General features: G+C 44.9%; 1 protein-coding gene across 2 annotated transcripts in view; it reads right to left on the bottom strand.

Annotated features, from left to right (window-relative positions):
- Positions 1-1,867: 1,867 nt before the first annotated feature.
- The window catches only part of AHCY (adenosylhomocysteinase), a 55,602-nt gene continuing 32,301 nt past the window's right edge, over positions 1,868-25,168 (bottom strand). For both annotated transcript variants that reach the window (XM_029612352.1, XM_029612351.1), the window contains exons 5-10: positions 24,013-24,125; positions 18,377-18,584; positions 14,525-14,612; positions 14,156-14,273; positions 6,544-6,738; positions 1,868-2,239 (exon numbers count right to left, since the gene is read on the bottom strand). In XM_029612352.1, the coding sequence (XP_029468212.1) occupies positions 2,108-2,239; positions 6,544-6,738; positions 14,156-14,273; positions 14,525-14,612; positions 18,377-18,584; positions 24,013-24,125 (854 nt within the window). In that variant the 3' untranslated portion in view covers positions 1,868-2,107. The remainder of the gene's footprint in view (positions 2,240-6,543; positions 6,739-14,155; positions 14,274-14,524; positions 14,613-18,376; positions 18,585-24,012; positions 24,126-25,168) is intronic.

The following is a 25,168-nucleotide window of genomic DNA, read 5'->3' as shown; positions in this document are numbered from 1 at the left end:
CCCGTGCTGACGTCAGATCCGTCTCCAACTGCTAGCACATGGATACTATCCCATTCGTTCTGAGTCCATCTGGCTACACGCCAGGAAACTACCAATTTGAAAACATCCACATATATTTTAACATATACTACAAAATACTAATTGTTAAATACCAGCTTATCTTTAATGTCCTTACCGTTTCCTTTGTATCCATTACAAATGCTAGTCCATTTCCACGCACAATGAAATAAAGCATCTGGGTCTTTTCTAGAACCAGATATCTTAACATTTCACTATGGTATTACATCAGCAGCATTATTACATCACTGAGATTATGACATCACTGCCATTTAAGAAACAAAGTGGCACTAAAAATTCAGAATATTCATATCCAGCTATAGATGTGGAATTTAATCCAGTATCAGTCTTTAGTGATCCATAGCTGGAAAGAAGCACTTCAAACAGAAATCAGGATAATCTGACCCACATTCACCTTGTGTTAAAAGCGGTTCTGGTGTGCGTGCATCCAGGGAGCTGCTCTCAACTGCTTTAAGATTGTAATATGGCCACCCTGCTCAATGGTATCACCACTGGTATGACAACTAACAGAATTCTGCTCCAGTTCTTCTGTGGCAGGAATCCACAATTACAAAGCTCCCAGCTCCTGACCTCCTCAGCAGGTCTTCATTCAGAAATTCTACTGGGCATGAAAATGTGGATGAGAATGAGTGCACAGCAGCAGATTATGGGGGGAATAGCAATTATCTGACAAGTAAAATGTCCTTAGTTTAATAGGTCAATGGCTTGTACCTTGCATATAACAAAGGCACAGTATCAACTCCATATAATACTGTTATAATCAGGTGTAGAAGATAATATATGCATATATAAAAATAGGTCTAAGTTAAAGGAAACCCATTTAAAATTCTCTACTTCCCGAGGAGTGCTAAGTTCTAGTAACTGTATGGCTTCTAGAGCAAACTAGTTGAGAGCTTTTATCGAGCACAACAGAAGAATTGTCCTAAGAGAGCAGCACATAAGCTTTTCACATTACCAAGATACTTTTCTGCACAAACCAGCTCTCTCCCTCCCCCCAACATGTATGAAGCTGGGTATGAAATATCCCGATTCCTCACCCCCCATTCTAACTTTCTCCCATATTCACTCATTCCAAGCCTGTTTCAGGAAAACGTAAAAGATTTTTCTATAAGCCTAACAAGTCATAAACGCCTTTAGAGCATTCAATAGTGATTTGGAATCCTAACTGAAGCTCTTCCATGATCACTGTATTATAGTGCTGATTAGATAGCATGTGGATAATCGAGGCCAGTGATTCAGAACCTCTGGGTCATGGAAGGCTTCTTGTTGGGTCACTGGAGGAAGCCGCCACAGGAATATCAAGAGTGATGCCAAGATATTCTCAGTCTGCTGGAAGTCTTCAGACCAGTCTTGGCTTTTTAAAGCTCCCTCCAGATGTATTTTGGTACATGGAAAAAAAAAAAGGACTGCACACACCGAAATACGCAGGGATGAGTTCAAACAGCAGACAGTCTCCCTCCAGAAACAGGCATCTGGCAGCAACGTTTTAACACTGCATGACCAAGTTATGTGCCACGGGACCCCTTTCTATCACACACCCAATTATAACCTACACCATCACACTGCTAAAGGAAAAAAGCTCTCTCATCATACAAAATATTGAGTGCTCTTTAACCAAGTCCCCACTACTTACCAGTGGCTCTGCACTTTCCTTCGACACACACAGACAATCCCCCAGTAAAGACAAACTGAAATATTTCAATTTTTTTTGGTTTAATTCACGTATGTAAACACTTTAACCGTTACAATACACAAAGTGTAAACCAAATGAGACGCAGGAAGTGCGATACTGGCTTCCCAATTTGGATTTCTATTTATTTTTAAATAAAAATCACAGAACTGCAGCTAATAGCTCAGTCAGCTGCCGGGCATGCACACTGTCACATCTGATCACCGTTTGCTTGCACAAATCTGGATATCGTGAGAGCTGGGAAGAACAGCTCCAAGAATCCAGAGACAGAGCGGAGCGCCTGATCACCAATCTGTTCCTGCTCTTGTTTCTTTGGGTGCTCTGTGGCGGGCGGCTCACTCAGTATCTGTAATGATCTGGCTTGAAGGGCCCTTCTTTGTGCACTCCCAGGTACTTGGCCTGCTTGTCAGTCAGCCTGGTCAGCTTGACGCCCAGCTTTTCCAGGTGAGCGGCAGCTACGGCCTCGTCCAGCTGGAGAGAAAAAAAAAAAGGGGGGGGGAGTAAACGAGAGGACGGATGAGACCAAGCCATGGCTGTTGCCTCAAACAAGGACAACCGGGTTCGTACCTTGAGCGCGTTGTGGGAATGTGAGTTAAACTAAATAAAAATGTAATCATTCCCTTTCCATGGTGTGAAAACTACTTCAACTGGTGTCCAAGAATCTAAGAAATTGTCACTTTGATGGGCTGTGTGTGTGTGTGTGTGGGGAGGGGGGTGTGCCAGTAGAACTTGGCTATGCTCTTAACTTTGATCATTGTCGTTCAGCAGAATTGCTGTACCTCTCTGGACACAGCACAAAAGCTGAAGGGAAAAAATCTCATATGCTATCCCATTAGCTGGATAATGCGGAAACCTCCTAAATCCTAAACTGCATTTCTTGTGGTTGAGCATCCACTGGAATTTTTCAAGCTGGGGTGCTAGACTTCCATAATTGTCAGACACTATTGCTAGATTTCTATGTTTCATACACTTTTCCCTACTTTATAAACAGATTTTCTGTACCACAGATTCCAGGGGATGCTCCACTGGTAGTGCAGAGTATTTTTTTTCCATAAGCTGGAACAAATATAGTCTGATCTGCAAGTAACAAAAGATTTGGGCAATCCAATTTCTCTCAAAATTATTGGAAGGGAGAGAGTTTTGTTTTTCTAATTTATAGGGAGGGCAATTTTCAAAATGCATTTACCTTGGTAAACAAATTTAGCTGGCTAAAAAGCCTGGCCTACAAACTGGCTGGCCAAAATTACACTTTTTTTCACCCTTCCATCTCTGGCTTGGCTCTTTGCTGCAGGTGGAAGGGTCAGGGCTCTTTAAAGATGAGATTTAGCTGCAAATGTTGTACTAATCCCCAATCACTCCCCTTTGCAATTATTGCTTAAGTGTGCAGTAATTCTGAAGCTCAGATCACAGAGCTGCAACAGATAAACTTTACTGAAGCAATACAGCAAAATGCAATATAAAATATTAGACCCACATGAATCAGCAACAGTCTTCCAAAGTGTGAATGCTTAAATTTGACCTGCAAGGAGACATACCCAGAAAACAGCATGCACCTTACCCTTTTCACAGGTCTGCAGGTCATTTCCCCTCCTCTTGGCCAGCCACCCAAAAGGCACAAAGTTCACGACTGCTCTCAACATTGTGCTTTACAGTAACTTACGTTAAAAGGTCTGCCCTTATGGTTTCTCTTGGAAAATCAGCACAAAGTACAGTTATGCGCATAGGTTTAGGCACCCTGGTCAAACTGCATGTTTCAATGAAACTCGTGGTGAACAAAAGCTGACCCAACCTCTACATGGTAGAGAGGTAAACATGATGGTTTTTATAACTTCTGACACAAAATTACTATTTCCTGATTTTAGCAGATTGAAATGTATGGCATGTGCAAAACCTTACACATCTTTCCAGTTGATTCATTACATACTTTTTAAAAAAAAAAGTTGTTACAGCCCAAGAAGTTGATTGACTCAGACCTTCAATTAGGTGAAGACAATTCTACATTTGAACAAATGCTCTGACTAACCTCAGGCTGTGACTATTTCCAGTCTACTTTCAACAACCATCAGCTCTTCTAAGCAGCTGTCTGAGCATTTAAAAAAAAATGCTCTTACAAAACAGGGGACTATAAAAAAAAAAATAAAATAAAATCTCAAAATGCTTCCAGGTAGCAATTTCAAATGCCAGAAACACTTAAAAAAATTGAAGTAATATGGAATGCTGAGGATAAGGCAAGATCTGGAAGACCAAGCAAAATCTGAGTGAACTTCCCAAAAACCAGTCAGATCTGCAAAACAGAATACACAGATCACTGTCTGCTGAAAGATTTAGCTGACACTGGAGTAGTTGTCCACAAGTCCATAGTACAACGTTGCTTGCAAAACAATGATCTGCATGGGACAGTTGTCAGAAGGAAACATTTTCTATGAATTTATTACAAAAATCATCGACTAAAGTATATAAAACTAAATCTTCATAAGCCTGAAACCTTTTGGAACAAAGGTGCTTTGGACTAATGAAGCAAGAATTTAACCGTATGGCCATAACCACGCCAGATTCATCTGGAGAAAAAGGGGTGAAGCATTTGAAGAAAAGAAGCCTTGGCAACCATTAAGTATTGGGGGTGGATCTATTATGCTTTGGGGGGTTGTGTGGCAGCCAGTGGCACAAGAAATATTGAGGTGGCAGGAAGAATGGATTCAATTAAATATCAACGTATCTCAGAGGCTAATGAGCCACAGTCGGTGAAGAAACTGAAGCAGAAAAGCTGGTTATTTCAGCAAGACAACCCTCCAAAACAAACCACGAAGTACATGCAGGAAAGAAAAATGAAGTTTTTGGAATGACCTTCGGTCCCCAGACTTATTGAAAAATCTGTGGGGAGCGCATGCAGAGGGACCTGAGAATAAGTCTGAGCTACACGGGGTTCTGCAAGGAAGAGCGGGGAAAAAAAAAGTCCAGAAAGTAAGAAGAGAAAGACTTAGCTGCTACAGGAAGCCTTTGGAAGCTGCTCTTTCCACCAGAGGTGGTGTTACAAAGTACTGCCCTATTCACCGTTTTATTATTTTCAATCTTTTAAAATCAGCAAATAATAATTTTGCATTCAACATCACAGACAGGGGACACGTTTAACTTTGTACCATTGTAGAGGCTGTGTCAGCTTTCTGATTCCTTGAAACGTACAATTTGCACACGAAGGCCTAAATGTTTGCATACAACTGTATGCATTTTAAAAGCATCCATGTACTTTACAACTATGTAGACTATGTCAAAATCATCTCCAAAATATCTTCTTACTGAAACCTGGCTTTCTCCATTCTAAAAATACAGAGTTTTTCCAAGCTTGGTTCCATAAACCCAGGATTACTACAAGTGGGAGAAAAGCTGAAGCTTATTTCTAAGCCCCATCTTTCTCCTCAAATATTTCCATGCCCAGATTATTGATTTGATCAGATGTTCACGATCTCATTGGCATCCAATAGGCCCCTTTTGTACACAGCAGTGCTACCAGTTAATTGGTCATGCCGCTTAACGTTTTAAGCAGTTTTACAAACTCATCTGATTACAGCAGCCAAAACAAAATATCTGGGAATGCTTTGCCATTCCTCTTCCTTTTATTCTCATTAAATTTTGCAAAACTGATTCTTGCTTTTTTCCCCTTTCTACAAAAATTATACAGTTACCAATTGTATTTTGAGACCATCTTCCCTAAGTAACCAGGATGGTATCATATGCATACACTGGGCACAGTCATAAAAATCGGTTGAACCAAACGTTTGGAACTTGTGAGCAGTAGGGCCAATTATCAAGGCTTCAACACTGGCTTGATAAAGTAATTTGGGTAATAAGATCATTCTTAAGCTTGCAGACCTACCACATAATGAAAGAGGTAGTTGTCATCAGGTGGTCATAGGTGCTTTAATTGTAATAGTTTGAGATTTTCAGATATTGTAAGACACAAGTATTTTAATTGCTCTAACGCATATCAGAACGGGAAAGTTCCTACCCAGCCACATTTAAGCAATTTGAGAAACAGCAGCACCTTAGACTTATCAAAATGTATTTTGGGACTGAGAACTAGACCGAAAGATTCAAATAGTTGGGTAATCTTCATCAAGGAATCCTTTGGGTTAAGGATAGTTAATGTCTTCTGCAAAAAAAAAAAAAAAAAAAAAAAAAAAGGGAGACTGATTTCCGAGGAGCCCATTCTAATTGCCTTAAATTCTATGATTGTAAAGTCATAATAATCCATAGTGTGGATAAGGGGCAATGGTGAAGTTTTAACGCAGAGCAAGGCCGCTTGCTGACACCAGAGCTGTGTCTGGGAAATGATAGCAGATAGAAACCTGGAAATGGTTAGAACAGCCACCGTATATGGGAAGGGGGAGTGTGCCATGTCAGCCTTGGGACAAGTTTCTATGTATCATAGGGGAAAAAAACAACCAAAAAACTATAAAACCACAGCTGGAGAGTTTCAAAGCCTGAGCACTTCCTGTAACCTTACTATTCAAGTTCGATGGTTGCATTTCAGATGGCTGCAGTAGTCACTGGCATCAGAATCCCAGCACTCCATCGCCAGCATAATACATGAGAGGGGCCTAGTGGAGCATGGCACTTGGCTTAAAATGCCATAACACAACAGGATGTCTCTTCATTCATCTGGGCTGGTGCATTAATCTTCCATCGACATTCAGGATCAGGGGATGGAGAAATGGCCAGACCAAGATCTGTGCAGAAGCAACAAAGGGTATTGGCTGGCTCTGGCTAGGCTTATTTACCTTCTTTGGCAGGAAGTGCACACCCACGGGATACTTGGTATGATTTGTCCACAGCTCGATCTGTGCCAGCACTTGATTGGTGAAAGAGTTGCTCATGACAAAGCTGGGGTGACCCATGGCACAGCCCAGGTTCACCAGCCGGCCCTCAGCCAGCAGGATAATGTGGTGGCCATTCTTTAGCCTGTAGCGGTCCACCTGCACAGAAAAACAAGTGCAATGAGAACTTCTGACTGAAAGAGAGCCATATTAAGACAAAATGAAAATTGGTTCTTACCTGCTAATTTTCATTCTTGTAATTCCACAGATCAGTCCAGAGAAGTGGGTTGTGTATCCCTACCAGCAGGTGGAGTCAGAGAGCAAAACTTTGGGCACTGCCATATATACAGAAGTGCCACCTGCAGTCCCTCAGTATTGGTCTGTACCCAAGCCCACACAAACAACGCTAACGGGCGAAGGGTTGAAAAACCATTGTCTACCACTTTGCCGCAAGAAGAAAAAACAAACTGAAGTAACTGCTATAAAAAACTACTCCTACAATCATATTTGCAAAAAAGGGAGCTCTTTGAAACACAGCCAAGCCTAGCTAAGACAGTCTTTTGGTATCAGAAGTAAGGGGTGGGCCTCTGGACTGATCTGTGATATTACAGGAATGAAAATTAGCAGGTAAGAACCAATTTTCGTTTCCTGAACATACCCAGATCAGTCCAGAGAAGTGGGATGTACCCAAGCCACCCTACACTGGGTGGGAACCCGAAAGATCCGCACGAAGGACACTCAAAGGACTATTCATCAGTAGCCTTAATGTCCAGTCAGTAATACTTAGTGAAAGTGCGTAGAGAGGACCACACAGCCATCCTACAGATTTCCTGAGGCGACAGTAGCTGATACTCTGCTCAGGACGTAGCCTGGGCCCTGGTGGAATGAGCTCTGAGACCCAAAGGAACTTGATGCCCTCGGGCTATGTATGAAGAATAAATGGCTTCTTTAATCCAATGCGATATGGTCGCCTTAGACACTGTCACCCTGCTATGAACCACCGAAGAGGATGAACAAATGATCGGAAAGTCTGAAGGCACTGGTAACCTGCAGGTAATGTAATAAGACGCGCCGCACCTCCAAAAGATGAAGGTTTCTGTCCTGAGAGGACTCCTGAGACCACTGCGGAAACCCCGGAAGATCCACAGTCTGATTGACACGAAAGGCCAAAACGACCTTCAGAACCGTGCGCAAAGACATCCTATCGTCTTAAATCTGAAGAAAAGGATCCCGACACGATAACACCTGTAACTCCAATATTAGACGAGCCGAGCAAATGGCCACCAAAGACTCCGTTTTCAGAGTCAGATCCTTCAGAGAAGCCCTGTGTATAGGCTCGAAAGGGGCGCCACAAAGTACACGAAGTACCAGGTTCAAACTCCAATTCGGACAGACAGAACGGATGGGAGGCCGCAATGTTTTACTCCCTTGAGAAATATCTGGTTGAGCTGCAAGTGAACGGCCATTAAATCTGCCCCGCAAGGCACCCAAAGCTGCTACTTGTACCCTAAGGGAATTGAACACTAACCCCTTAGCGAGCCACTGCTGCAGAAAGTCCAGCACTCGAGAGACATCCACTGACAACGGATCGCAGGAATGCTGGTGACACCATGTCTCAAAAAAACTTCCAGTCTCTAATATAAGCCCAATACTACCAATTGATTTAAGACTTGAGCCTTCTTCACAATCTTAAAAAAAAGAACTGAAAACATGGCTTTTTCAAAAAGCATACTCTAACATGATAAATCATATTATTCTTCTATTCCCATTTTAACTATTTCTCATTACTTTTCACACATTTTATTTTTCCTTCTCTTTTTACATTTAGTCTTCTCATTGTTACGATTATTACAATGTAACATTTCTAACTTTTTGTTATATGTACACCGATGTGATGACTAGTTGAATATCAGTATATAAAAAACAAATAAATAAAATAGAAGTAGCCAGGCATCGTGCCTGAAGAAGGGTGGAAATGACCTGCTCAGAATAACCCTTTAAGCATAAGCATCACCTCTCAAAAGCCAAGCTGCGAGAGAGAAGTGATCCTCCTGATCCGAAAATATGGATCCCTGCCGAAGCAGATGCGACAGATGAGCAAGCTGCAAGGGACCCTCTAGTGCCGTGCGAACCAGATCCGGAAACCATGGGAGACTGTCACTCCGGCGCCACCAGTAGCACCTTGCCTGGATGGAGTTCTATACGACGGAGAAGCAGCCCGATGAGGGGCCAGGGAGGGAAGACACAGAGTAGAATTCCCGTGGGCCAAGGACACACCAGAGCACTGAGGCCCACCAAGTCCCGCTCCCGGCGACGGCTGAAGAAGCGTTCTGTCTTCACATTTGCCTGAGTTGCTATCAGATCTAACTGTGGCATGCCCCATCTGGCGCAAACTAGGTTCCACACTTCGGGAGACATCTCCCACTCTCCTGGATAGAGCTGCTGTCTGCTGAGGAAGTCCGCCTGAACGTTCTCCACTCCTGCGACATGAGAAGCGGCAATTCCCCTGAGATGATGCTCCGCCCAGGCAAACAGGAGCCGTGCCTCGAGCACTACTGCGGGACTTCTTGTTCCGCCTTGTCGGTTGAAGTCAGTCACAGTCATCACATTGTTGAAAAACACTCGCACCATTTTGCCCTGGACCCAGGGTCAGAATGCTTGCAGGGCAAGTCGAACAGCTCTTGTTTCGAGATGATTGATGGACCAGGATCCTTCCATCGGCGACCAGAGCCCTTGGGCGGATTTGTCTGCACACACCGCTCCCCAACCAGAGAGACTGGCATCGGTGGAGATGATCAGCCAATCCGGAGGGTCCAAGTCCACCCCCTGCTACAGATTAGTCACACGATAGCCGCCACGAAAGACTGGCTCTGGATTCTGGGAGCAGCGTCATTGGCAGGTCAAACTGTTCCAACACCGGACTCCATCGTGACAAAAGCGCACGCTGCAACGGTCGTGAGTGAACGCCCATGACACCAAGTCCAAGGTGGAAACCATGGATCCCAGAACTTAGAGATGATGCCAGACTGTGGGATTCTTCCTCCGAAGAAGGGAGTGTACTTGGCCTTGCAACTTTGTCACTCAATTTGCCTCCAGAAACACCTTGCCGCGCTCCCAAGTAAACCAGATCTTGGGTGGGTTCCAAGTGATTCTTCTGCATGACCCACCCAAGCTCCTGTAAAGTGAACATCACCATTCAAACTGATCTCTCGCAGTCCTCCCGTGACTTCGCGTGAATCAACCAGTCGTCTAGGTAAGGATGGACTAAAATCCTCTCCTTGCGAAGGGAGGCCGCTAGCACCACCACCTTGGTGAACGTTCGAGGAGCTAATGGTGAGACCAAATGGAAGGGCCCGAAACTGGAAGTGCTGCCCCAAGACCTTGAAGCACAGAATCCTCTGATGGCTCAACAGGATTGGTATGTGCAGATACGCCTCCGTGAGGTCTAGGGATGCTAGAAACTCTCCTTTTCGAACCGCAGCCATTACCGTCCCTCAGGGTCTCCATTCGAAAACGAGGGATACGAAGACAACGGTTTACCTTCTGCAGATGGATGGGCCAAAAAGTACCCTCCTTTTTGGGGACCACAAAGTAAACCGAGTAGTGGTCACGTCCCTGCTGTGCCTCCAGCACGGGGACAATAGCCCCGAGCTTGAGAAGGCACTGCAGGGACGCCCGTACCACCTCGCGCTTGCTGTGGGATGCCACGCGGGACTCTACAAACACCTCCCTAACCTGTTGCGAGAACTCCAGAGCGTGGCCATCTCTGATTACTGCCAGGACCCAGTGATCAGAGGTAATCCTTGCCCATTCCGTGTAAAAGTTGGATAATCTGCCACAGACAGCTTCGATGATGGAATGTGTGCTCGTGGCTTCATTGGGAGGGTTTACTGTTCCTGGCACCGAGGTTTCCAGAATCCCTACCGGAGCGGTTACCGTGAAAGGACTGCTGTCGTCCCGGAGTCTGTTTGGGACCAGAGGGTGCGGAATACCTGGCGATTCGATACTGGCAAGTGTCTCAAAACGAGCCCGAGAAGGAAAAACCTTCTTTGAAGATCTCCTATCTTCTGGCAACTTATTGTCCTTGGACTCCCTGAGCAGCTTCACTAACTTATCAAGGTTGTCCCCGAAAAGGAGCTTGCCCTTAAAGGGGAGATTACAAAGCTGAGACTTTGAGGACAAATATGCTGCCCAATTCCACAGCCAGAGAAGCCGCCACGCCACCACAGATACCATACTTCGAGCTGACATCCGCAACAGGTCGTACAGTGAATCTGCCACTTAAGGATGCCTGCTTCTAACTGAGCAGCCTGTAGTGCCTCACTGCCACTGGACCCAGAAGCGGAGGCAGAGTCCTGAACCCAACACAGGCACGCCCTCTGCATAAGGCTAGCGCAAACTGCTACCCGAAGACTTAAAGTGGCTACTTCAAAAACCTGCTTTAGCTGGATCTCTAGCTTGCGGTCTTGCATATCTTTCAGTGCAGCGGTCCCAGCTACTGGAATAGTGGTCTTTTTAGTGACCGCAGAGACCACCGCATCCACCTTCGGAATCTTCAGAAGATCCAAAACATCTGAGGACATGGGGTAAAGCTCTGCCATAGCCCTGCCCACCTTAAGCCCCGCATCCGGAGCATCCCACCTGCGGGAAACTAGCTTGTGGACCTTTTTAAGCAGCGGAAAAGATGTGGCAGGACCTTGGATCCCATCGAGGACTGGATTAACCCCCTCATTGTATGATTCTTCCTGAGAAACCTTAAGTCCCAGGACATCCAAAACCTGGAGAATGAGAGGTCACAGCTCCTCATGCTTAAACAGACTGACCTCGCTGGGATCATCCCCCTCAGCAGTAGGGACGTCGTCACCATTCAGATCATCAGAATCCACATCCTCCAGATCCGGAATCAGGTCCGGATCTGCCCCCGAAGTCATCCCTGGGGCAGTCACAGCGTCTGACCCTGATCCCGGGTCCTGGGGCACTCGGAGGGAATCCCCCAGCTGGTGAAATAGCTCCCTGGGACGCTGCTGCTGTTCTGACACGCGTGCCTTCTTCACAGGAGGTACCAACAGGACCCCCATTTGTCAGAGCCTTTTAGGCACCGCCTGCCTCCTAGCCAGGAAGGCTTGGTGCATAAGTAAAATGAATTCAGGGGAAAACCCCTCCGGGTCCCCTTATCTGTCTGGAGAATCGCATGGGGGGGGGGGGCATCACCTGCAAGATCTTCACCCACGGGGGCTGAAACGGGAGGGGAATCCTCCTTCCTTGACCCGCTGTGCAAAGCACTCCCCACCCCCCCCCCACCCCCCGCGGAGAGGGGTCGGTCGGCCCCGATGAGCCCTCCATGCCTGAGGAGCGAGCTGCACACAGGGAAGCAGAGTCTAGTGCCTGCCTGCGAGCACCACACGCACAGCAGGCCAGAGATTTTATGCGAAGGCCCATTTAATCGGCTGCACAGCCACACGGTCTAACTGAGGGGGAGAGGCCGCTGCCTGCAAAAACCTTGTGCTCCATCAGCACGGGAAGCCAAAAATAAAACAAACAGCCCGAGTCGCAGCAGTGCTGAAGCGTGGCGAAAAAAGTGGCAAAATGCGCTGCAAACACACAGGCTGAGAGCTCAATTCAACCTCTTCCTCTAGAAACACCCCGGAACCCCGGGATAAGAGGGAACACGCTGCTCTCCAAGCGGCCGCAATAGACAGCCCCCCTCTGCCTCAACTCCTTACTCCGGAGGAAAGATGTTCGCTGGCACAGTTTCTTTTTCTATTTTTTTTTTTAAACTTTATGGAGCACAATTAGAGCAGTAGGAAAGGGAGCAGCTACAGCAGAGTTGGTGTGGAGTAACCAGGAGCCCCTGGCCTTCTACCACCAAGTCAACATGGGCGAAACCCAGACAGGGGTGTCAGACCCCCTGGATGCCCGGCTTCTACTGAGGGATGGCCCACGAAGGTGCCTAACACCTCAGGAAGTGAACCTAAGTCAAAGGAAAAAAAGAAATCCCTGAAAAGACTAACTAAAAAATGTATTAAAAACTAGTCAGCCTGCATGAGTGCACGTCTATCATCTGCTGGAGTCAGAGAAATACTGAGGGACTGCACTCTTGTATATATGGCAGTGCCCAAAGTTCTCCTCTCTGACTCCACCTGCTGGTAGGGATACACAACCCACTTCTCTGGACTGATCTGGGTATGTTCAGGAACATCTGTTTTCAGCTGGGTTCCAGAGGCACAGTGTCCATGGAAAAGGGGAAGGAGTAGTAAACATTTCAGGACCTCTCCCGAGTCAGTGCAATACTCCGACCACTAGCCCAGAACTATTAAAGTCTGTAGGATGATTCCAGATTGGCTGCTAAAAGGTTTTGGAGTTTAAGTAGCCATATTGGCCCTGGGGAAAAGGAAAATTGGTTCTTACCTGCTAATTTTTGTTCCTGAAGTACCACAGATCAATCCAGACATGTGGGATCCTGTTAGTGCATTGGGGGATCCAATACAGGATCCAGATGAGGTTCCGATCTTAGATAGTGATGATCCTCGCAAGGATTGTATCCCCAAATGCATTAAGAGGATCCCAGTTGTCTGGACTTATCTGGGGTATGAACAGGAAAATGGAATCGTCGTAGGATGCAATACCACTTATGGGACCAACATGAACTTTAGGAGACCCATAGTGATAAATACAGTTGAGTGAAAGATCCCAACAGAACACTTTTAACAGGGTCCACATCCTGAAACATCAAAACTAGAAGATACACTGCAGGGGGGTGGAAGCCAATCACGGGTAGTCGACAGCAGGAGATTTTTATATTATCAAATAGATACTCAGCAGCACAACCACATCATCTTGGACTTACCACTTAAATAACTGTCAACAGGGAGGACGTTTCCTAGTAGATAGTCCCCGATGGAAGTAGTGAAGGGGAAGCCTAGACAAACTCCTGACCAGGAAATGCCCTAACCTGGAGGCACTAGTGTTGTAATGTCTGGTACAACTGCTCATCTTCACCACTGAAAAAAACTGTTTTGGCAAATGGCCTATGTGAACAGTTTTCCCAAAGCCAATGAATTTGGTTTTAATTATAGCAGAGTTGTGACCAGGCAGTGAAAACCCTTTTGCTGTTCCATTGCTAGTACATCTAGTAAGCTCCCAAAATGGTCACTAGTGACTGAATGTCATTACCATAGAGCTAGACTACCATAGAGCAGCCATCACCAATACTAACTCTACCATTAGAACGGCAGCTGGCAGTCTCAGCCAGGGGTCAAAAACTGAACACCCCTCACTGAAGCTGCACTGCTGCTCTGTAAAGCAATATTCTGAAATATGGCCAAAAGCAGAGAAGGCACAGGGTCCCATATCACCTTCCCCTTCTCTGGTTGCCCCCTGATGGCACTAGCCCAGCCGTGGCATAGACTCATTCGCACAGAGATGAGATCTTCCAGCCTGGTTCATGGCTGGTGGTGCTTTTGAAGCTCTCAAACCTGTAGAAGGCAGGCACAAGTTCTCCTGATTTGCAAGGTATGTACAGTGATCTCTAAGAGTCTGCCTTCTTCACACCATACTGCCTCTTCTTCACACTCACCTGAGGTTTAATGTTCACTTTCTCAGCCGCATTCGCATTCAGCCACTTCACATCGAGTTCCACATCGAAGTGGCCGATGTTACACACAATGGAGTCATCTTTCATCTGCTCAAAGTGGCTGGAATGATAAGAGCAGGTATCTGTGGTTAAGCACAGTCATGTGGCACCATAAGAAGTCACCTCTGTGCATCAAAGCCACCCTGAACCAGCAGGAACCTTGACACCTCTCGCCCAATGTCTGAGGCTCCCGCTGGCTGAAGAGAGTTACTGAGGTGCTCGTTCGCACAGGTTGTTCCTCTAGCTCAGCACAGGAACCGAAGGAGCAGAATGAGGCACAGAGGGGAGGAAAAGGGTAAGAAAAATCTGAACCTGCCAGTGATTATATCCTCACAGCCCGTGGTAGTGACGAAGATATTCCCCTCTTTGCTGGCCTCGTCCATGGTTGTGACCTCATAGCCTGAGAAGAGAATGTATGTGGAGGAATTAAATATTTCACTGACTACACAAAACACAGACACAAGCACTAAAGTATACAGGATATAGCAAACAAGTGATGAGAGCTTACAGACTGTCTTTGTCTTATAAATTGAAAAATTAAAAAACACATTAAAACAGCTAGGTGCCAAACCATGAATGGCAACAGTAAAATCTTAAATTTAATCCTCCATACAACTGGCAACCAATCTGGCCTGAATACAACTTACAAGTCACGCAGCTGCATTTTGTGCCATTGTAGCACACGTATCGTAGATTGAGGAAAACCCAAAATAAGGAGTTACAATAATCCTGAGAAGATGTTAGTAAAGCATGTGATACAATTTTTTTAAATACACGATGTTCCAAAAAAGGCTTTTCGTGGCACAACATGCAAAGCTTATTTAAAAAAAAAAAAAATTTCTAATTATACCTTTTATTTGATGTCACATTGGTAAAAATGGATCAATTTGAACTCCCTGACTCTAGACTTGTTTTAAAGTTGGTATGTATAAACCAACCTAAATTTGCCGAGAGTTGGCAAAGTGTGGCTGAAAGTGCTGAGCCTTGTGGGACCCAGTAGCCATTGCTATCAAATCAGAGTTGGCATTCCCCATTCTTATAGTCAGAGTATGGTGCATCAAAAAAAAATTATCTTTAAACCATGCATAAGATGATTTAAAGACAATAAAACATCTTCAGATTGTGCTTGGACCCCCTACACTGCACTGCCAGCCCTGGTTCTAAGCTTTAATATAGTCCCTGGCTGCATTATAGGCACAGAGCTTCCCAACAAATATCCTGAGAAGTTTTTCAATTACTTTTCACCCTCTTTCAGTGATGGTCTGCTTTGTAGCCCTTTAGAAAAAACAAGTTTTGGCACATGGTACAGTGCTTCAACTCTTCATAGGGTATATGGCAGTCTCTCAACTGTGTGTAAAGAAACCAAAAATGTCCACCGTTAAACTATAGATAGGGCTTCTAATTTTAGGTGTTTATATTTCCTAAAATTATTCCTGAGTCTACTCCTTTCACCCTCAACCCATGACCCCTTATTCTAGACCCTCCTTTCCATTGAAAGAGGCTCATCTCCTGTACCTGGAAACCTTTGAGAAATCACCCGCAGATCCCACTTTTTTTCGTGCGTTAAAGAATTTCATTCCTAGTACTGTAACTCTAGCTTGGATTTTTTAATCCTAAATGCACGACTCTGCAATTTTTAGTATTAAATGATAGCTGACCATTTTTCAGGCTTCACTAGATCTCTCCTCGTGTTTTTACAACTACCTACCATGTTGCATATTTTGGTGTCATTGGCAAAAAACAAAACACTTGTGCAGCTGAGGAGTTATCAGCATGACAAAGGCACTGAAATAAAGTGGATGATCCAAGGTAGGCAAAGGAGGAGTGAGAAAGTACTAGGGAAAGAGGTATTTTTAGTGTTCATCTAACACACTTTTTTTTTGTTTTTTTAAACGATTGAGATGTTATCAGATTTTTATCAGTTAAAACTTAAAATCTGAAACCTTAGTTTCCCTCCAACATCCCACAGTGGTATCTGATTGGCAAATGGTATGTATGACACCTATCACTGTCACCATGGACCAATTAAATGCAAGCATGTTTGTGATGTAAAATGACACCTTCCAAAACGGTTGCACCCCAGGCATGCAAAAGTTGTAATCCAATTACAATTTTACAGTGTTCCAGAATTTAATCTTTAATTGTACACCCAACTAAGAGTAGGGATGTCTAATGAGACAGACAGACAGACATGCTTCTTTAAGAGAGTCAGGGGTTCCTAACTACATTTCCTTGTCTTTCCCACAGGAGGCCATATTGGAATTGGTAGGATGGTATAGTGGGTCAGACCATTTGTCATGGCGCAAATGGGTGGGCGCTGCAAATAAGCTTCCAGGAGGCCATGAATGTTGTACCGTGGGGGAAGGTGCATGCAGCAACCGATGGACCCGATCTCACAGGTGGCCAAATAACAGAGAGTGAGTGAGAGAGAGAGAAAGACCGTGCAACCACCAGTGGACCTCATCCCACTGGTGGCTGAGCAGAGAAAAACACCTCTATTGTGCAGGCCCACAGTATCAGAACTCGCAAGAGTAGTGCTCTCTCTATATACTTAATCTCGTGATGCACGAGATCAGCATGAAGGACGCGCTAGTCCTGCCAATTTTTAATACTGCAGGCCCTGCACAGAGGCGGTGGCTTCAGTGCCAGAAGCAGTGATGAGTGATCTGCTCCTTCCCTCCAAAAGCAGTCTGGGGTGGGGAACAAAAGAACACTCAAAAATTCCAGATGAATAAACTAAAACATTAAAAACGAGTAATGGAATTACCAGGGAAAACTCCAGCTGCTAAAAAGCATCACTAAACAGGTGAGTTTTTAGAAGCTTCTTAAACTGCTTATAGTCTTGTGTGAGCCTCGGAGATAAATCCAAAGAGTGGGGCTGGATATGGAAGAGGAGCATTCGAGTTTCTGACAGGCTTGCTTGGCTACTTTAGGAGAGGCAATGCCTAAGAGAAATTGGCTAGCAGACGGGAGAATGCGAGCTCGGGCGTGCATACACAAAAGTAGAGATAATCCAGGGAGAGGAAACGCTGTGGAGCTCAGTTATGAATCATGGCAGGGACTTTGTATGGGGAGTCAGTGTCAACTCTTTCAGAACGGGAGCGACAGGGTCTCGAACGTGTGCCTGTGAGAAGGAGAGCAGCTGAATTTTGAGTAATTTGTAATGATCTGATCATTGTTTCTTGCCTTCCATTTCCTCCAGATCACGCAACACCAGCTGTTCAAAGTTCAGGATTACCTGGGGTAATCCGAGGTAAAGAGAATTGCAGTAGTCTATGGATGGAAAGATTAGGGTTTGAAGTAATTGTACCCAGGTTTGTGGGCTCCCACAGAGGTTTCAGGTGACGCAGCATTCTGAATGTCTAAAATGAGGTTTTAACTCCTGTTTTAATCTGAGGAATCATGGTTAATTTTGGGACTAGAATAATGCCAAGATTTCAAACTGCCTGTGAGGTGGGGATTTTATCAAATTGAAAAGACTCAAGGACAGAAATATTGGGCGATGGCCTAAGACAAAGGCCTCAGTATTTGAGACTTAAGAGCGTTTATTGTTGAAGAACCATGACTTGATAGAGTGAAGACAAAGGGATGCAAAGTGAATTGTGGCAGATCAAGAGCTCAGTGGGAAGAAAAACTAAAATCACCAGCATAAATTTTTATTGCTGACACCAAGCTGAGCAAGTAAACAGCAAAAGGGGGGGTGAGGTAAATGTTAAAGAGAGCGGCGGAAAGGGCCGAGCCCCGGGGGACTCCTGATGTAATTGTTTGTGAGATAAGAGTAGAATCAAGTGAAGACAGAACCCATGATACCAATCTCAGATAAACGAGAGAGGAGGATAGAGTGATCTGAGGTGTCAAAGGCTGAAGAAATATCCAGAAGTAATAAATAGCAAGTACCAGAATCAAAGCCACAATGAACATCATCTAAAGAAGGAAGAAGAGTCTCAGTGCTGATGTAGAATAGAGAGTGTCCTTCAAAAAATTCAGAAAGCTGACAGTACAGGGGGATTCAATGCCTTTAGACACATTAGGCAAATGTGTGCATGGTGAAACTCTTACATAGTAAGACTACCTCTCTTGCCAACGCAGGTTAATCCAGGAAATGACAACCCTCCTTTAAAGGAGTATCAGCATATGCCGTCATTCCTCCGAACCTGTTCTCACCTTCCATAGCTGCCTGAAGAGCATTGATGGGATCGATTTCTGTGATGATGACCCGAGCACCAAAAGCCTTCAGCGCCTGGGCACAGCCTTTACCAACATCACCGTAGCCAGCCACCACAGCCACCTTCCCGGCAATCATCACGTCTGTGGCACGCTTGATGCCATCGATGAGCGACTCTCGGCAACCGTACAGGTTGTCAAACTTACTCTGGGAAGAAACGGGGGGTGGGGGGGGGGGGGGGGGGGAGAGAACATGTTAATTTCTGCAGGGCAAGGCAGAGAGAGTCCCAAGAGAAAACAAGTGTCAGAGCAGATACAGAAGCCTGGGACTGTGCAGCATCCCCCACAGATCCACCCGTGCAAGCTTGCATTCAGTATATGCTTAAAGTATGTAGCATGAGAGCTGCATGTAAAGAACATCCGCAGGAGGCAGCAGATATATCACTGCAGTGGTAAGATCTATGTGGTCATGAAAGCTTGTGAATGTCTTTGCCTTTAGATAATTATCCAATTGGGCCTAGGTATCAGCACAAAAAAAAAAGAAACACCCAATACTAGAACTCTGCACTCTCTTCACAAATGGTACAGTGAAGTCACCTTTGAAATTTATTTTTTGTTAAACTTCACTGGGAGAAAGTCACAAATTACCATATTTTTTGCTCCATAAGACACAGCTGACCATAAGACACACCTAGGATTCAGAGGGGGAAGATTAACAAAAAAAATTGTGTGCTAAAAACTGGCTCTGTTCCCGGGCGTCTTATGAAGCAAATTATGGGAGTGCATAACATTTTTTGTCCCCATTTTGTTTTCAGGTCTAGGTAGGGCCATTTTGGTCCACTCCCCAGATCAGAAAGCTTTTATCATTCTCTTTCTGTGGGAAAAAAAAAAACACCCCAACCCCCCCCCCAACCCTTTAAAATTTAATTAACTACAAACCCCCCACCCTCCTGACCCCCCCCCCAAAAATCTGCCAAAAGTCCCTGGTGGTCCAGCGGGGGTCCGGGAGTGATCTCCTGCACGTGGGCCGTCAGCTGCCAGTAATCAAAATGGCGCAAAGGGCCATCGGCGCCATTTTGATTATGGCAGCCGACTGCCCACATGCAGGAGATTGCTCCCGGACAGGTTTTGGGGGGGGGGGGGGGGGGGGGGGGGGGGGGGGTGTGCGTGCTGAGGTTACTCACAAACATGGCACAAGTCAATCTCCCTTGGAGGTAGTGTCTCCCAATAGGTTAGGTTTGCCCACAAGAATAACCCTCCTATGTAAACCAGTACATGTCGGATATAATCTCAATCTCTTAATATATTACTAGTTTTCTTAGTGTATTGTGTCAAAGAGTCTTTTTTTTTTTTTTTTATAATGTAAATTTTATTGAACAGTTCGAACAACAATACAACCATTACAATTGTGTATATGAACAACGCCAGACTAAGCGCACACTGATACAATACTAAAACAATCTTATACCATACAGAAAAGGCAGCTACTGATAAGCTCCACAATAACACATAGAATGTAGACCACTGTACATTGGAAAGCTAAACATATAGCGGATGCGTAGGTAACGCTACCATCCAGACCCCCAGTGTAAAATGCAAAAGGAAATATATGCATGTGACTTGGAAACTAGAGAACGTACCAGATCTCAGTGTTGTATGAGCGTCTCCCATCAGGAAGACCCACGTACCTAAAGCTCAGGAATGTACGTACACAGCTTGGATACAAAGAAAAGAGATAACCAGAAGACAACAAATTGGCGTAGAAATTAAAGAAACACATCCGGGGAACAAAAATCAGCATTGAGAGGCAGGTGACCCAGCCGTTGCCAACATTGTCTCCCTCCAGGTAAGATACGGTTGCCACACCCTTTGAAACCGTAAAAACTGGCTTCGCTTTTGGGCTGTAATCTTGTATAGGGAACACATAGCATCGAGTTTCTGATAAAGAACTTCCCTATCAGGGACTCTGTCCTGCTTCCAGGAAGCCGCCAGGGTACATCGCGCTGCTATACAATATTGATTAATTAACAGGCACTCATATTTTGAACCATCAACCGACATATTGAGTAATCCCTGAACAGGGGTTAAAATGATCCGTTGGTGCAAAGTACAAAAAATAGTATCCATAACATCCTTCCACAGTCTCTGAACATGAACACATTCCCACCATACATGGATAAAAGTTCCTACGGAGCCGCACCCCTTCCAACATTGGGCATCAGAACTAAGACCTGCTTTGTGCAATCTATGAGGTGTCAGGTGCCAGCGAAAGAGTACCTTGTACCCGTTTTCTGTAAGGGAAGTTGCCACGGAACTGCGTTTAGTATTGGAAAATATCTGATCCCACTCTTCAGGTGCCAATGACCGACCGAGTTCCATCTCCCACTTGTGGGCATATGCGGGTTTCCCTGGCAATGCACCCTGCAATACCATGTAGAGTTTGGACAATCCACCCTTGATACGGTCAGCTAGATCACACCAACCCTCAAATTGGGACTTACCCCTGCGAAGGTCCACCAGTATATGCTCTTCAGTCAAAAAGTGCCGAATTTGGTGGTAATAATAAAGGGTAGAATGTGGAATAGAGTATAGCTCCTGGAGGTGTGAAAAAGACAGTACCCCATCCCCATCACATAACTGCCCCACAGTGTGCAGGCCCCTCTCCCTCCAATAACGAGCTGAGGTCGAATCCCAACCGGGAGAAAATCGAGTGTGGTAAGATAAATGGGTGTGGCAAGAATAGTGTCTGTGCCCTATGATAAGATGTTTCCACTTTCCCCAGCATTGAAGAGTCGTTTGTAGAGGGTCAGTGATACTGCCCCCTATCTTCAAGGTCGATCTAGGTTGCCAAAGAAGGGCTTGTAATGGTATGTTGCCCACTAAAGATTGTTCGATGGTCACCCAGCCAGGCCTCTCAGCTTTTTTATACCAAGACAGAATACATCCTAGTTGAGCAGCAGCATGGTACCACCGTAAATTGGGGACCCCCATCCCTCCCCTCAATTTATGTCTGTACAGTGTCGCCCGTGCTACCCGAGGTGGCCTCCGTTTCCAGAGGAAGGCAAAGAAACGTCTCTGCCAGCGTTTTAGCAGGTTTGTCGGAACGGGAATAGGTAAGGACTGAAATAGATAATTAAATTTGGGTAGAATGGACATCTTCAATATAGCTATGCGTCCAGTCCAGGTAACTGGCAGACCATCCCAGATATCCAAATCCCGAAACACTTTAGCCACCAATGGGGTATAATTCAAACGAAACAAGTCCGCCAGTTTAGGTCCTATAAAGATTCCTAGATATTTGAGTTTGGCACCCGCCCACTTAAAAGGAAACTGTTGTTTTAACGGAGCCACTTGGTCCGGGGGCATAGAAACATTCAACACCTCCGATTTAGCAAGGTTTAGTCTAAAACCGGAAACCAAACTAAATTCCCGAAGATGGGCCACCTCCCCATGTAATGACTGCTCCGGTTTAGACAAGGTAAATAGAATGTCGTCCGCAAAAAGTGACAACTTATGATCCATCGCTCCCACACGGACTCCCATAATAGTCCCCGCTTCCCGAACTTTAGCAGTAAAGGGCTCTAAAAACAACGCGAATAATAAAGGGGACAACGGACAACCCTGTCTCGTTCCTCTCTCAATTGGAAAAGGGTCCGAATATACTCCATTAACTTTAACCCTGGCTCTTGGCCGATCATAGAGTTTAAAAAGCCAATTGAGAAATTTGGGGCCAAAATTCATTTTCTTCAGTGTTTTAAACAGAAATTGCCAATGGACCATGTCGAATGCTTTTTCAGCATCGACTGCCAACAAAATCGCTGGAATCTTAGTCCGAGTGACTTGCCAGATGAGATCCACTATTTTCCTGACATTGTCTGCCGCTTTCCGCCCGGGAATAAAGCCAGCTTGATCCTGGTGAACCAATTTATTCATAACTGAATTAAGGCGATTGGCTAAAATTTTGGCGAGTATTTTTAAATCTATGTTGATCAAGGAGATTGGGCGATACGACCCACAATCCACAGGATCCCTCCCAGGTTTGGCCAAGATGGTTATACCTGCGACATTCGCCTCAGAGGGTAGAACTGCCTCCCCCTGCAGTGCATTAAAAGCTTCCAACAAATAAGGGGTAATCTGAGAGACAAACTTTTTATAAAAGGAACCAGTGTATCCATCCAACCCTGGGGCCTTATTAGGTTTGAGGTCCTTGATAGCATATAATATTTCCATGGGTGTAATAAGACTTTCAAACCTCAGCCTCTCAGCCTCAGAAAGAGTCGGGAGGGTGGCGTCAGCCAAGTAAGCATCAATACTATCATCTGCAATTTGAGGATCCACAGAGTAGAGGGCACCATAAAATTGTTGAAATCTGTGTTGGATATCTTCAGCAGAATTCAACAACGAGCCATCTAACGCTTTAATGCGTGTGATTTGACATTGTGCAACTTGGCGTTTTAATTTCCGAGCCAGACGACCCGCCTTATTACCCCACTCAAAATGTTCCTGACGAACCAATAGCAACTGGTGCGCTACGTCTTCAGCCCGCAACAAAGCTAAATCTTTACGAGCTTGTTGAAGGGAAGCATAGGCCCTAGTGGATAAGGTGGCTTTATGTTGTTTTTCGAGGCATGCAATATCAGACAATAACGCTTCAATTTTTTCACCCTTCACCTTTTTCTGATAGGAAGCTTGTGATATTAATCGGCCACGCAACACCACTTTTAAACAGTCCCACAACACTGGTGATGAATGAGAATGTGGAGAATTAAATTGCTGATAATCTGCTATAGCATCCTTTAAGGTTTGACAGAACGATTCATCAGCAAGCAGGGTGTCGTTCAGGCGCCAAAATCGGAGGCCTGCCTTTTGTTGTGTAGATGCAATGTGAAACCTATAGGGGCATGGTCGGACCAAGTAATAGAACCTATCTTTGGTTGCACAGCCTGCAGACTCAATACCTTATCTATTAGGAAGTAGTCTATACGAGAATAAGTGTTATGGGGATTAGAATAAAAAGTGTAATCCCGCTCGTTAATATGGCGGTGCCTCCTTCTTTTGAGTTCATAGGATGTAATATGTACAGGAAACATTAAGGTGCCCCTGGAAGTTTTTTTTTTATTTTAGGCCAATGGTGTCCAACACTATTGGGCTATTTATGTACCTTTCTGCCATATTTTCTTAAAAGCATTTGGTACTTGAGAATCTTCTTTCGCTCCTTATATTGTACAGAGTAATCACTTGGTACAGACTATTAGCAATGCTATTCTACTCTTCTCCTTTACCACTACTATTCCTGGGTTTTTTTTTTTGCATCAAGCTTTAAATCTGTGCATTTTAACCATTTTTGTATATGCTGATTATGAATCATCTTATCCATAGTCCACCGGCCTGTGCTGCAAGCATTAATCTGTAGATTTAAAATGTGAGGTCATCTCTGTTTTTACCAAATATGTTATTTGTGCGCACACTGCAGCCTGGCTCCACTCAGTGCTACATGTGTACATAACACCTAGTGCTACAAGGGCATCTCCATACTTAGCTGCAGAACCATCACCAACAAAGACAAGGTGCACAGGATAATGGCCCCCCCAACTAGTATGATGAACACATGGCAATAATTTGCAAGTAGCTGTTACCTTTGTGACGGAATCATTGACATTGATGGCGGGGACTTTCAACGTCCCCTTTGTATTCATCTTATACAGGTTGTGCACCCCTGTAGTCGTCTCCTCCGAGATGCCTCTAATTCCTGAGGAACAGAGCAGAAGTGGTTAAATGCACTCAATATACATTCCAAAAAAGGAGCTCCAGCTCAAAAGTCTGAAGGGAGGGGCAACAAAACAGCCTAATGTTTCTAATACTGTGGGAAAGGCCGGTGTCTGTGTCCCAGGCTGTGATACTGCTGCACATCTTCGTCTGGCGTTAAACACCTCACACACTGCAGCATATAAAAAAAGGTTTTCCACCTGGACAGATATTATATATAAAATTCTGATAACATTACAGTTTCTTTGTTGCCATCCAGGGAAACCTGTAGAATATGCATATAGCTACAGGGATATAATCACACATGGAGGATCTTGAAAAGGGATCTGTCCAAGATCAAAGAGTACAAGTGAGGAAGACAAAAAATGTCCTGGACAGATATATATCTTACAGTCATGGTCTACGCTTACCAGCTGGGATACATCCTTTGCAGAAATAATTGGGAGGACTGGATGGGCCAATTGGTTTGTTTTCTGTCATCCACTATTTTACTATATTAAAAAAAAGACTTCCCCTTCCTAGCCCTTCACAAAATTCCTATCAAACATACTGAATGCTCTAAAAGCACAACACTGCCCTCTAGTGGGGGGTCTTCCATATTTGTGCAGACTCATCCACAAGGCTCTTTCAAGCTGCCCGCTAGCTTTCTCCATCACAGGCAGCCTACAAAATATTACAGGTTGTTTGTTTTATAGTCACATCCCTGCCCACAAGAGAACTCTAGCCAGCACCCTCGAACAGGGCGTAGCTCCCTTGAGAGCTACTTTTGATTGCCCACTGAACAGTACACATTCCTCTCCCAGGCTCATGCGCGCAAGCTGGGACTCGCACCCAGGTCTCTCTCACTTCTAAGTCCCTGGGGTCATCAGGCAGGTCCTGAACAGGAAGGACGTCACTGCCACCACAAGAACAGAGCATTATCCCAGCTGGCCCTGGACATCTTCCCTGGTGATACACACATTCAGGCACAGGGGTCAAAGATGGAAGATAATGAGGGGGAAAAAAAAAGTGCAAATTACAGAGTAC

This window comes from Rhinatrema bivittatum, chromosome 8 (assembly GCF_901001135.1).
Source record: "Rhinatrema bivittatum chromosome 8, aRhiBiv1.1, whole genome shotgun sequence".
NCBI lineage: Eukaryota > Metazoa > Chordata > Amphibia > Gymnophiona > Rhinatrematidae > Rhinatrema > Rhinatrema bivittatum.
This window is presented reverse-complemented; position numbering and strand designations above follow the sequence as displayed.